At 30.3% G+C, this 12,046-nt stretch overlaps 4 protein-coding genes across 5 annotated transcripts; 1 reads left to right on the top strand and 3 right to left on the bottom strand.

Moving 5' to 3' along the window:
• Window positions 1-522: 522 nt before the first annotated feature.
• AlkB (alpha-ketoglutarate-dependent dioxygenase AlkB) lies at window positions 523-2,299 on the bottom strand. Its single transcript, XM_089697346.1, has 4 exons — window positions 1,965-2,299; window positions 1,572-1,898; window positions 1,213-1,406; window positions 523-926 (listed from the first exon to the last, which is right to left on the bottom strand). Exons 1-4 carry the CDS (start codon window positions 2,127-2,129, stop codon window positions 560-562), a joined length of 1,053 nt encoding a protein of 350 aa, XP_089553472.1. The 5' UTR covers window positions 2,130-2,299; the 3' UTR covers window positions 523-559.
• Window positions 2,300-4,602: 2,303 nt separating this feature from the next.
• Sbat (LSMD1 domain-containing protein Sbat) lies at window positions 4,603-5,609 on the top strand. The gene is made up of 3 exons (XM_089697344.1): window positions 4,603-4,759; window positions 4,847-4,976; window positions 5,401-5,609. Exons 1-3 carry the CDS (start codon window positions 4,727-4,729, stop codon window positions 5,544-5,546), a joined length of 309 nt encoding a protein of 102 aa, XP_089553470.1. The 5' UTR covers window positions 4,603-4,726; the 3' UTR covers window positions 5,547-5,609.
• Window positions 5,610-5,639: 30 nt separating this feature from the next.
• Window positions 5,640-11,185, bottom strand: LOC149487098 (uncharacterized). Of its 2 annotated transcripts, none has more exons than XM_089697342.1 (7): window positions 11,030-11,185; window positions 10,392-10,469; window positions 8,138-10,303; window positions 7,902-8,043; window positions 7,628-7,818; window positions 7,315-7,547; window positions 5,640-7,238 (listed from the first exon to the last, which is right to left on the bottom strand). In XM_089697342.1, exons 2-7 carry the CDS (start codon window positions 10,464-10,466, stop codon window positions 5,744-5,746), a joined length of 4,302 nt encoding a protein of 1,433 aa, XP_089553468.1. In that variant the 5' UTR covers window positions 10,467-10,469; window positions 11,030-11,185; the 3' UTR covers window positions 5,640-5,743. The 2 variants fall into 2 exon arrangements, with proteins under 2 accessions (XP_089553468.1, XP_089553469.1); XM_089697343.1 differs by lacking the exon at window positions 11,030-11,185 and adding an exon at window positions 10,544-10,673.
• Window positions 10,600-11,156, bottom strand: LOC149487099 (cytochrome c oxidase assembly factor 6 homolog). Its single transcript, XM_089697345.1, has 2 exons — window positions 11,030-11,156; window positions 10,600-10,918 (listed from the first exon to the last, which is right to left on the bottom strand). Exon 2 carries the CDS (start codon window positions 10,901-10,903, stop codon window positions 10,658-10,660), a length of 246 nt encoding a protein of 81 aa, XP_089553471.1. The 5' UTR covers window positions 10,904-10,918; window positions 11,030-11,156; the 3' UTR covers window positions 10,600-10,657.
• Window positions 11,186-12,046: the final 861 nt, after the last annotated feature.

Below are 12,046 nucleotides of genomic sequence, written 5' to 3'. Positions count from 1 at the left end.
TTAATTAATGTAAATTTTAATATCTACATTTTTAATTTTTTAATATCGTGGAACGCCACCTAGTACAAAACTCGGTAAAGTTTGTAGTCTCAAAAGCTTCTTCTTCATTCTAAAAATATGTGGCAAAAATTACTACAATTACCTACTTAGTACTTGTAGTTTTCGTTCTTAATCAAAATCGGTACAATACAGTAGCAATAGTATCTGTAGGTACAATACAGTAGAAATTGCTACTAAAAAAAATAATAAATTATGCTTAAATTATGTAGGTACTTCTTATATTATATTATTCATTCATAATATGCATAGTTTAACAATAAATACAGTCTGGTCAAAATACCATATCTTAATTTAGGTAAATGATCAATTATTATATTAGCCTTATTTTCAGGTCTTCTATTTTTAAATTTAAGTACCTACTACATATTATTTTTCTTGTTCCAGTTATAACAAAGCAACCACAACGGCAGTACCATTATTACTGAGACAATAAAGGATAAAGGAGATAAATCAAACATCATGTAAAATTAGAAAAATAAATTATTTGTTTTATTTATCATTAAATACTTTGATCACTTAAACTAGTTTGATTTTCATTTAGCACCTGCCTCACATTGATATTAATTCTTGATTCTTCAACATAATTATTGAATTTTCTCCATTCCTCTTCATTCAAATTCTTATTCATTGCCTTTATTAAGTCATCTTCGACAACATACTTAAATTCTACACCTGAATTTTGAATACAAGTCATATCTTTATGATTCCAAGGCTGTTTTGTAGAAGGTAATATTTTTGGTACTGCATGGTAGCATAGTCTTGCTTCTTTGGACATAACAGCTATATCGCCACTGGATAGTAAAAAGGCAGAGGGTTCTACACTCTTGTCATGGCCTCCTAGTAAAAATATTGCTGACTGCCCAAAACTGAAAAATATAAAAAAAAGGTTTAAACAGTGGCAAACATGAGTGTGTGTGTCAAGCACACATGTCAAGAGTGAAACTTCTTTAGCAAAGTCGTCGCCATGACGTGACGATATTGCAATGACAGACCTCGAAAATTTACTCTCAATGCGCCTAAAGAAGTTTCACATCAAAAAATAAGTAATAGGTGATACAAAGCTCACCAGGCCATGAAGTTTGTGAAAATGGACTTTCAGTGTATTAGGAACTAAGGAACTAAGTATAATAAATATTTATATGCATAACTTACCTAAATGAAAACAAAGGTGCCTCCAAATTGACTTCAGAGTGATCTGTATGTGCTGATAGCGTAGAATCCATGTGATAATAGTTTACTATTGCCGCTTCAGCTTTGAATGTGGTGTAACCAAGAGTTCTAGCCACCACATCACATAACTCGGCCAACTCTAAGGGAAAAGAGGTCTTATTGTCCTCGCTATACACCTGTAAAGTTAAAAATAAATTTAATTCAAATAATATACATAATCTGTGATCTTGCAAAATGATACAGCTGTAAATTTTTATCTACTCTACTGTATGTTCGTTTGTACATATTAATGTATACAATATTCAATCTATTAGGGTTTAAAAGTTGTATTAACTTTATACTTTGGTATCCCAATTGTGATGATATCCTAATGTCGTCCATCTCAATTTCTTTTGCAGTTTTCTGTCACATACTCCATCTTTAAAACATTCTGTCCACCAATTGTCAACTGGTTTATCAATATCAATGTTCCTTTTATTATGCTTTCTTGGGTATTCTTCCAAACATTTTCTCATCCAATACCTCTGACCTAAATTTGTAAATGGATTCTTTATTATAATAAATCCAGGGTTATTGATTAAAGAGAAAAATTCCCATTTGGATACATCTTCTAAACCCACTGATTTTGCTCTTAAATCTTCCTTTACCGCTTGGGGGATGTTTTTAACCTGTAAAAAAACATATATTATTTACAAATCAATCTGGCCTTGAAAATATTAGATTAAGTAACTCACCTCGTTAGAGGAATTAGCATTATCAAAAGATATAACAGCCTCAAGCGATGGTTTAGGTTTATTACTTTTGTAATATTTAAACTTTTTCATAAAATTATCCTCGTTTCTCATATCCCACGTTCTTTTCATAGTATTATTTTGGGCTAATATATTCAATTCAACCATAATCCTATTATAATCAAAACTAATATAAACATATTGATAATAATAGTATTATAACCTATCAATTGATAATGATTGTTATCTACTTCAATACTTCGTTGAAGAAAACATTTCTATTTTGGATTTTTTTTAAGTACAGTACTGTATAGTATAGCCCGTATAGGTAACAAAAAAAATATTTTATTGTATGCTGTATTCAAATTGAAATGTATTATTCGACCAAGCCAACTAGACGCTCGGGTGGAATGCGGCCTCCCCGCCCGCTTACCGCCTCAGGTACCGCGTTCGCCTTAGTACGGTTCGCAGCATCGACGCATTCGTACGTTTCGCATCGCTAGTTATTTCTGTACTTTTTATTATTAATCGTTAAAGCTTGTTGTTGACTGTTAAGTTTTTCGTTGTTATTTGTTTAAGTTTTTACTGTGTTGTTATTCATAGACAGCCCTCGAAATGGGGAAAAATAAGACTATTCATAGCGGAGAGCGAACAGTGATATTATTAATATTTTTTTTTTGCTATCTGTACCCGAGACATGGGCGGGTGACGTCACAGTTGAAAAGGGTCTAGTTGGCTTGGTCACGTAGTAAATAATTGTAATTTGTAAATTGTACTAATAATTACTAGATTAATGATTATTGACATTCGCCGTCAAATTTCAATTTAATGTGTTATGATGCGTTGTGATCTACGTTCAACAATCAGAATCAACAATAACATAGGTCACAGATTCACATGTGGGAATACTGGGAATAAGATGACAGGTGATTTAGGAGGAATTTCAAGAAACATGAAAAAATTATTCATGGATTCTCAAGTGACGTAGTTTTAACCATCTTCATAGATCATGCATGCAGATCCATCTCTGAAAGATTTACCATTGTTTAACCTTTATCTTTACCAAATGCTCTTTTATCTTATAAAATACTAGCCACAGACATGTATATTTTAGTAGACAACGCAAGTACCGCGATCTGTATGAAAACCAAGCGTGTCATATTTTTTGTACTGACCTTGGTCCTTGACGCGTTATGACGTCACGAGCGCTTTTTAGTGATGGTAATTTCATTTTACGCTAAATCGATTAGGACGCCACTCGCGCGGCGATTCTAGTATCGTCCTATCCCATCGAAGTAAATCGAAAGAAATCAGATCAAACGGTTCTAAGAGGTAGACAGATCTATGTCTAAGAGGTAGTTAAATAAATTAATCGTAATCGATTACTAAATCGATTCAAGACAGAAAAATGATAATTACCATAGACAGAGGAATGATAAAATAAAATTATAAACCTTTTAATATTCTAACAAGTAAACTAATGTGTTTTAGCTTTTTCTTACATATGCCCATTGAGTTACCATGTACTACGTACTAGAGAGGCCATGGAAAGAAAGTAATGAAACTGTCAATCAATCAATCTTTATGTCCCGTTGCATCGATCCATTTTTCTTTTATGTTCGGGTTACTTGGAAAACTGAAAAAACAAACATAGTCTAAGCAATAAGGAGTTTTCTTAAAAAACTCCCAAGATGACACTTTAACTAATGGCGTCCATGTCATAATATTTATTTTTAGTACCTTTGTATTAAAATACTTAAAAGTTCTAGGTCAAGTCCTATTAAATGACAAAAAAAATCTATGCCTTTTTTTCTGAAAAATTGCTACTTCAAATTATCATTTTTCTGTTCGATTATAAAATCGATTAGAATCGAGAACTGTTGCATCAAATGAACATCACTAACCACAAAATTGGACAGAAAAATGAGAACAGAAAAATGAGAAGACGCTATTCATTGCTTGTTATCATACGACGCGATCTTTACCGTGCCAAGTAAAAGCCGCAATGTATTCCGAATCATTTCGTATGAGTTGGTATCCGTGTTTGTCACGATCGTTTTCCACAGATATTCTTTATTTGATTTTAAAATAAATAGTGCATATTCTGATTAGAAAATTACTTACCGGCGCGGTGGAAGGAAACATCTCTGCTAACTCGGCCACTCACAGTTGTGGAGTTTCTACAGTTTATAACGGCGCAATTCGGCATTTTACTTTATTCAGCTTCACGTCTTTCCTTGGCGAACTGCAAGCGCGGACTGAGTGTAGGCCAGCGTCAAGTAAGTTTCATAAACTTAGTTTGGACACGGGAAGTACATACACTCGCTTAGTCTATCTTGATACATGTCTGTGATACTAGCTGTCCCGGCAAACGTTGTTCTGCCTTACTCTTCATCATTTAGGGGTATGAAAAATAGATGACCTACCCGATATGCACACAAAATTTCATGAGAATCGGTCCAGCCGTTTTGGAGGAGTATGGTAACTAACATTGTGTAATGTTTAAAAAGTGTTTAAGTTTTTTTGTTAGTAAATAATAAGGAATTTACTATTACTTACTCTGTGTTCTGCAAGCTTGACGTATATTATTTTACTCTGTGGTCTGAATTTTGAGGTCTGTCACATACGTCTGTCACTGTCATCTGTGCATTTACAATGTTTTTGTTGTTAAAAATATAACCTATAATTTTATTATTTATAAAAACAATCCATTGGATTTTATTATTTGAATAACGACATTATTAGAAGAAAGAAAAACATCTAATATGAAGTCAATCCAAGAACCTGAAGATTTAAAAGTAAATTTTAATGAATGTTAATTTTATCCATTGCTTTCATCCAAATTTTTAAATATCTAAAATTAATGACTGTATTTTATTTCACAGATAGAAGAGCTAGATGGAAAAGCAAAACTACGAAAATGGTTAAATATGAACTTTAGAATTGAAATGACTGATGGACGAATTCTCATCGGTGTATTCCTGTGCACGGATCGAGATGCTAATGTTATACTGGGTTGGTAACTTCTCATTATTTTATACTTAATCTGAGTAGTGTAGATCTCAAAGAAATAAAAAAATCGCATCTTTTTCAGAACGTTTGGAAAGGGCAATCTAAAATTTTTGGCTAATAAATCTGCTCACAAACCATCCACATAAATTATTTTTGCGTACATTTATTAAATCATTACAAACATGTATTATAAACAAGTATTAAAAAAAAATTGTACCTATCTACTTACCTTTCAAGACTAAGAAACATGAAGTATCTTTTGAGATAAGTAGATTTTTTTCTGCACATGGAAGAATCTTTGTGTTATTTGTACATATCAAAATCTTATAAGATGTAGGTATTTAATTTATAATAATACCAAAAGTTCATGTTTTGTTAAGTTATACTATTCAACAAAACCTTATATATCTTTTATTTCTAATTTCAGGTGCTTGTTCAGAGTACTCAAAGAATAGTGACGGAGAGCCTGAAGAACCAAGAGTGCTAGGTCTAGTCATGGTGCCTGGAAGGCATATAGTCTCAATACAGATAGATGATACAAATCCACCCCAAAAATATTATTATGATGAATGATTTTGTTTTATGGAAGCATTAATTTATTTATATTTAAGGTAATTAAAAGAAATATTTGTAAAACCTTATTTTTATTACGATTCAAATCCTACAAATATTGGTTTAATCAGGAGTTTAGTCACATAAATTGGTGTAGCAATTTGTGATAGAAATAAAAAAGTATATAGAGCAGAACTTTTTTTATTACTTAAGTATAATTACAAATCATCCAATAGTTGCTTCAGAGCATTTATTTCAAGGTAAATGTTTTTGGAATCATTTGCAAATGGATTATAGTTATCTTTATCCAATATTATTAAAGAAGAGAGGAATTGTGTTAAAACACTTTTTATTATGTCTATGCTTTCATCTGGTCTATTTAAGATAGTTTCCAAGAATTTTCTATTTATAATAGAGTCGACACAAATAAAGGCATGCTTAGATTTATCATTCGTTAAGTGAAGATAAAAATCTGTGCTCAAATTTCTTACATTTTCATCCTCATCTTGCAAAAGAATAATGGCAGAGTTTAAAGCATTGATTTTTACATCATCTGGTAAATTTGAAAAGACTAGGGCCAATTCATTGTTTGCTAATGCACTTATACTTCTCATATCAGTGTCATAATTCCCAGGATCACAGAGTTCAAAAATAATGTTGGATATTTTTCTTAATTCATCTATTTGCAAATTCCTTGCACATATTCTGGCTGCAAAAGGTATAAAATATCTTGTTCTATATTCTCTATGTAATAACGTCTGAAATGTGTCATTTCTTATTTGTATATTTAATTCAATTTTCTTTGATAATACATATACAAATCTCCAAATCTCGTAGCTATTTAAAGCCTTGCTTGAAGATATCAATGTGTTAGCAATTTGTGATAGAGATTGTACTGCTGTATCCAAATCTCCTTGGTCAAGTTTCTGGCAAATCATTTCAGTATAAGGTTCCAGGTCATTAAAATTTAAAATTGTAGGCAAATTTTTAGCAAGTACATCCCATGTTGTATTCTTTATGAAGTATTGAATTCTAAAATTTGCCCAAAGAAATGCACCTGGTAAATGCTTGTTCTTTGTAACTTCCAAACATACTTGACTTATATCATCTTTTTGAATCATATCTTCATTTATAAATATTCTATCATATATTACTCTATTCAAGTAGCTGTGTAATCTACTTTTTAAAATAAGATTATATTTTTCTTGCAATGCTATTTCATTAGATTTTAGACATTCTTTATACATTTTGAAAAATTCATCCATTAACATCAAAACTCCATGCAAAGAATTCTCAGAAATATAGGTATACTCAACTAATAGTTGATAAATTTCAGTAAAGGAGTATATATTGATAATACACCGGGAAACTAGTCTTCTTACTGTATAAATGGGGCTGCCTAAACATATTTTTAAACATTCCAATAACTGAAAATCATTATCTTTTTGAGATTTAAGATCATACGAAAAATTATATCTTTTTGCAATATTTGCCAGTATGTTTAATATAGGAAGCAAATTAGATTGTTCTTGTATATCATCACAATGTTGTATGTCTTTTAGTTTTAAAAGCATAAAAGACCAGAGTTTTGAAGAATGTGTTCTGAATTCGTCACAAGCTACAGTAGCGATTGTTTCTTCATCAACGCCTGATGCTTTTTTCTGTCCAATTAATTTAGGCACTAATGCTCCATATAACTGAAGGGCTGCATTCCTATGGAAAAAACATATATTATTTTAAAATTCAGTGTATTACAGAAGTAAATCAGCTTATAAATAATAATAGCTACCTGATTTGCCAATGTGGACTTGTCAGATTTTCAAATGCAAGCTTGGCTAATTTTGCTGAATAATACATCATCTCTGAGGCAAGACTGCTATCAGTTACAATTTTAGTAAGAAAGTGTATCAAAATAGCTTTAGGTAAGTCTTGTTCATTGTCATTGCATTCCTTTTCATTAAACATATCAGTAGATTCTAGACACACTTTCAGTAATACATTTATAAAATAGTGAAATAGTGGCTGAAAAAAAAGAATATATATATAAATTCAATCGAAAAAAAAAACTTATGGACACATATATTTATAAAAAAATATCTTACTTTTCCTTTCTTCATATCACTAGAAACAATTCTGTGGATCATTATAGACAACCCTGCACCTCTCCGAGTGACTGAGGCCATGACATTTGCCTCAAATATTAACTCCTTGAGTTTTTTCTCTAGCAAATTAAAAGGCAATTGTGATGCCTTACATTTTGGTGATAATGAAGATAGATGTTGTATACTTTTACCTAAAAAAAGCACAAGAATTTATTATTTAGTATAGCAATTTTATTATGCTTCTTATATTATAACATAAAAAGTTGTCAAATACCTAAAGTTGCACCTGCGGCTTCTATGGCTCCTTTATGACGGCAAGTTTCGAGCACATGTGTTATGATATTTAAACATTTTTCACAATTACCCTCATCCTCTATACTATATGCTAATAGCAAAGATGCAAGTTCACAGGATGTCTGAAAAGAGAGAAACATTATTGATGATAAAAAATAACAAAAATTTAAATCTTTCTCAGTTCATATAAGAGTTGTTTAAAAATTATGTTAATACCTTAACATTCAACCAAAGACAGCTAAGCACTATTTGATGCAAACCCGATATTTTAGCTTCATCACTTTCTTGTGGTGTAAATTTTGATGTCTTTATAAAGTTCTCTACCATATCACTCATTTTAGAAAAATCAAAACTAACAGTTGCTTCTTCATCCCCCATAAATTGATTTGATACATTCTCTAATATTCTGATCAGAACCCAAATAATGTCTTCTTTAATTTCAAGTTTATAACCAGTTTCTAGGCAAGATTCGAAAATGATGCAAAGAATTCCTAATATTGAATACAACTGTTTCCCTTCAGTTATTGAATCAACAACATTCCTTTGTAGCTTGATTTCATGTTTTAGTTCATTGTACCAGTAATCAAAAACATCTTCAACTTTTTTAAATCTACCTGCAACCTGCTTTTCTTTCAAAATTATCTTTATTATTAATTTAAATATAATTCTTCCACATTCAATATCATAAAAGAACTTGCTTTGAGTGCATTTAAATGCATCCTCTATTAAAAGATTTAACAGCTCTGTACTTTTTAAATCATCAATGTAATAATTGAATAGTACTTGCAGTACATTATCTCTGACATCATCTGCAGGATCTTTCAATAAATAAATCAATTTCAAAATGAAGTCTTTGTCTGAAAGGATCCATGAGTTGTTCATTTTCAACATTTTTGTTAACACTTCTGTTTTTGCTTTCTTTGAACTTTGCTTTTTATTTGGGATTGAGTTGAAATGTTTAAAAACTAAATCAATTATTTTAATTGTTGCAATTTTCCTCTGATAATTACCATCTATATTTATGGACATTTTAATAAAATTTTGCAATTTTATACAAAAATGTTTCAACTCTTCAACATTGTTATCATTTAATACATATACATGTTGAAGATGTGCCAAAAAGCTGCTTAAACTATTTAATAGACTTATCCTTAAAACAGTACAATCGGAATTTAAATTGTTATATAAATAAGTTAGTATTAATTCATATTCATATTTTGTCGGCAAGTACTTTCCATGTAAAACACAAACAATATCAAATGCCATTATCCTCGCATGAGTGTTACAATGATTTAAACCTTCATATATATAATTCATTACTTGGTTTTGTTCTTTCTCATAATCTTTGTCTAATAAACCAATTTTGTTGCCCTGTTTCATAATGCTCAAACAGCATAATAATTTGTGTTCAGAATATTCCATTTTATTTAGTTCATTCATAAACTTTTCCATCAATGCAGGAAACTTGTTCAGTGAAACTAAACACCAGTAGTTATAAAAGTTTTCTACAGCCTTTTGTGACTGGCCAACAAATACTTGGAGTAAATTTTTTAAAAATATTGCACACCATTCATCATCAGTATTAACTTTTTTTAATACTGCATAATACATGTCTGAACCAGCAGATACCAACCCTGGTTTATGTAAACTATAGAAAATACCGGAAATCCAATCATTCTCATGCAATACTGTATGGATATTGCTTTGTGATTGTTCAATAATCTCAGTAAGCATCAAGAATTTAGCTTTATTCCAGTAAAAGGCATTGATTTCTTTAATAATTTGATTATAAATATCTTCATCTGCTATTGATATAAGTGTATGAAATATAGATCTATTTAAATTTCTTATTCCAGTAATTGGATTTTCCCAGTTGTGATTGACAGCATTTAAAATATCAATTTGATTACTTCTACTATAAATTGTTTGCTGAAAATCTGTTCCAATTACTTTTTTAAAGGAGGAAATAGTTTTAAACACTATGAAAGTGTACTGAGAGTAATCATAAGTTTTTAATATTAGTATCCTATATGTCAGTTTGAGAATATTATGTATTGTTTCATTTGATTTCTCAGTATTATGCCTTTTTTGAGTTAGATATGGAGATTGAAATATACCATACATTAATGATATTTCCAATGAAAAATTAATCCTTTGACTAGAAATCTCTTCTGATGATAAAATAGTGGACACTTGCTGCAAATATGTTCCTTGATTTTCAGAATTTATCAATACAGTGTAAAAACATGTAGAGCACAATAGTTGATCATCAAATATTGGCAAAATTGTTGTCAAGTGAGCCCATAATTTATCCAAAATTTTATCAATAGTGTTTACATAATCCTCATTTTGTGAGGCTTTTTTCATTGATGTCAAAACTGCCTAAAATTAAAAAGAAAAAGAAATTAAATTACTGTGAATGATTTACCATTTTCTTATTACTTATAAAGCATCATATTATATTCCATACCTGTAGTATGTGGGAATTTAATTCTTGTGTTGGTACATTTAATCTTGATAAAAGACTATCCAAGTTGACTTCCATGGTCTGTAAAATATAAATTATCAAGGGTACCAATATTTACATAAGGATAACTTTTAAAGAAATACAACGGTTTTTACCTTATATAAATGTACTCATATAAGTATGCTATGTGATATAGGTAAATAAAAACATATTTTAATAATTTACTACAATACTATATTTACAAATTGTCAATAACAGTATTTGGATATCTAAGCATCTTTGATAGGTTCAAATCCTTCTTTTTGCATTTTATCTTTAAAAATATTATAGTCGCGTTTCCTATCAAAGTGGGTTACCCATTTTGGAGGACATGAATTTTCGAATAATTTCCTAAACTCTGCACATTGTTTTGGTTTTTCAGAGCTATCTTTAACATTGTGTTGGTCAAGGCATTCCCAATATCTATCTCTAGAATCCCAACAAAGTTTTCTTTGTTGCTTATCAGGAAATGTCATCTTTTGTATTTAAACCTAAAACCACCAATATTGATACATAAATGAAGGCCCCCAGGTTATAAATACTTGAAGAATAGTTAAGAAATTAAATAAAACTCATTAAATATATTATGAATAAAAACTTACCCCTCTTACGTTCGATATTGCTTATATAATGTTAATATTTGTTTCTGGAAATACGTTATAAGATTTCGCGCAATACGCAATAAAAAATTATTACGAAATTCACACAAAAATCCCTGTTCGGTACAGCGTACAGCAATATATTATTTTTTATTTGAGGTTATCTTTTTGACATTAGTCACTACCTACCTACTCAGTATCTTTACACTTGACTTTGACAAATGAATTTTCAATATTGCCATATTCATATTGCTTCTAATAAAGCCCAGACATTACCTTAGTGTTTATTAGAGTGCAGTAGGAATAGGAGAATGCTTAAGACGATACACAAAAAAAAATCCACTGCTTGGCGGGCGGAGTCTAAAAGCTCGCTATCGCGAACGCGGGTGTGCGCGAAGTCATTCTTGCAAACTCGCCGCGCTGCCTCTGGCCGACTCGGGACAAACATGTATGGAGTCGTCATACAGTTATAATATTGTCATACATTTATTTAATTGTTGATTTATTGGTTTTATTTTCTTGCTTATAAACAAATAATCTTCTTTTTAACAACTACTTAGACATTATTAATAATTATTATCATTTCGTAATGTTTACTTTATTACAAAATAATACAGGTTATAAATAATCTTTAAAATAACAAAAAATATTGTTACTCTGAAAAAATGAAATGGTACTCAATAACGCGGACTACTGAATTGATTTAGATAGAATTTGATGCTGACGTAGATATTACATCATGCCCAGAAATGAAAGGTACTATTTCTGAAAGAAGTTATAAACCCTAATTCTTCTCAGTCAAAGTCAAGAGTGGAAGATATCACTAATACAGTAAAACTGATGCGAAACTTTGGATGTTAATTTGTATATTTTTTTGTTAGTTGTTACTTAATCACGTCAAGACTACATTACCAATTTTGATAAAATATAGCTAATTGCCTGGATTTACACATAGGATACTTTTTATCCGAACTGAACACTTCTGTGGGAAAAAACAGGATTCACGATATAACCTAATTC

Source organism: Colias philodice, chromosome 7 (assembly GCF_061535455.1).
Source record: "Colias philodice isolate Cphi_HAF_F1 chromosome 7, ilColPhil1 Martin Lab GWU primary, whole genome shotgun sequence".
Taxonomy (NCBI): Eukaryota; Metazoa; Arthropoda; class Insecta; order Lepidoptera; family Pieridae; genus Colias; species Colias philodice.
This window is presented reverse-complemented; position numbering and strand designations above follow the sequence as displayed.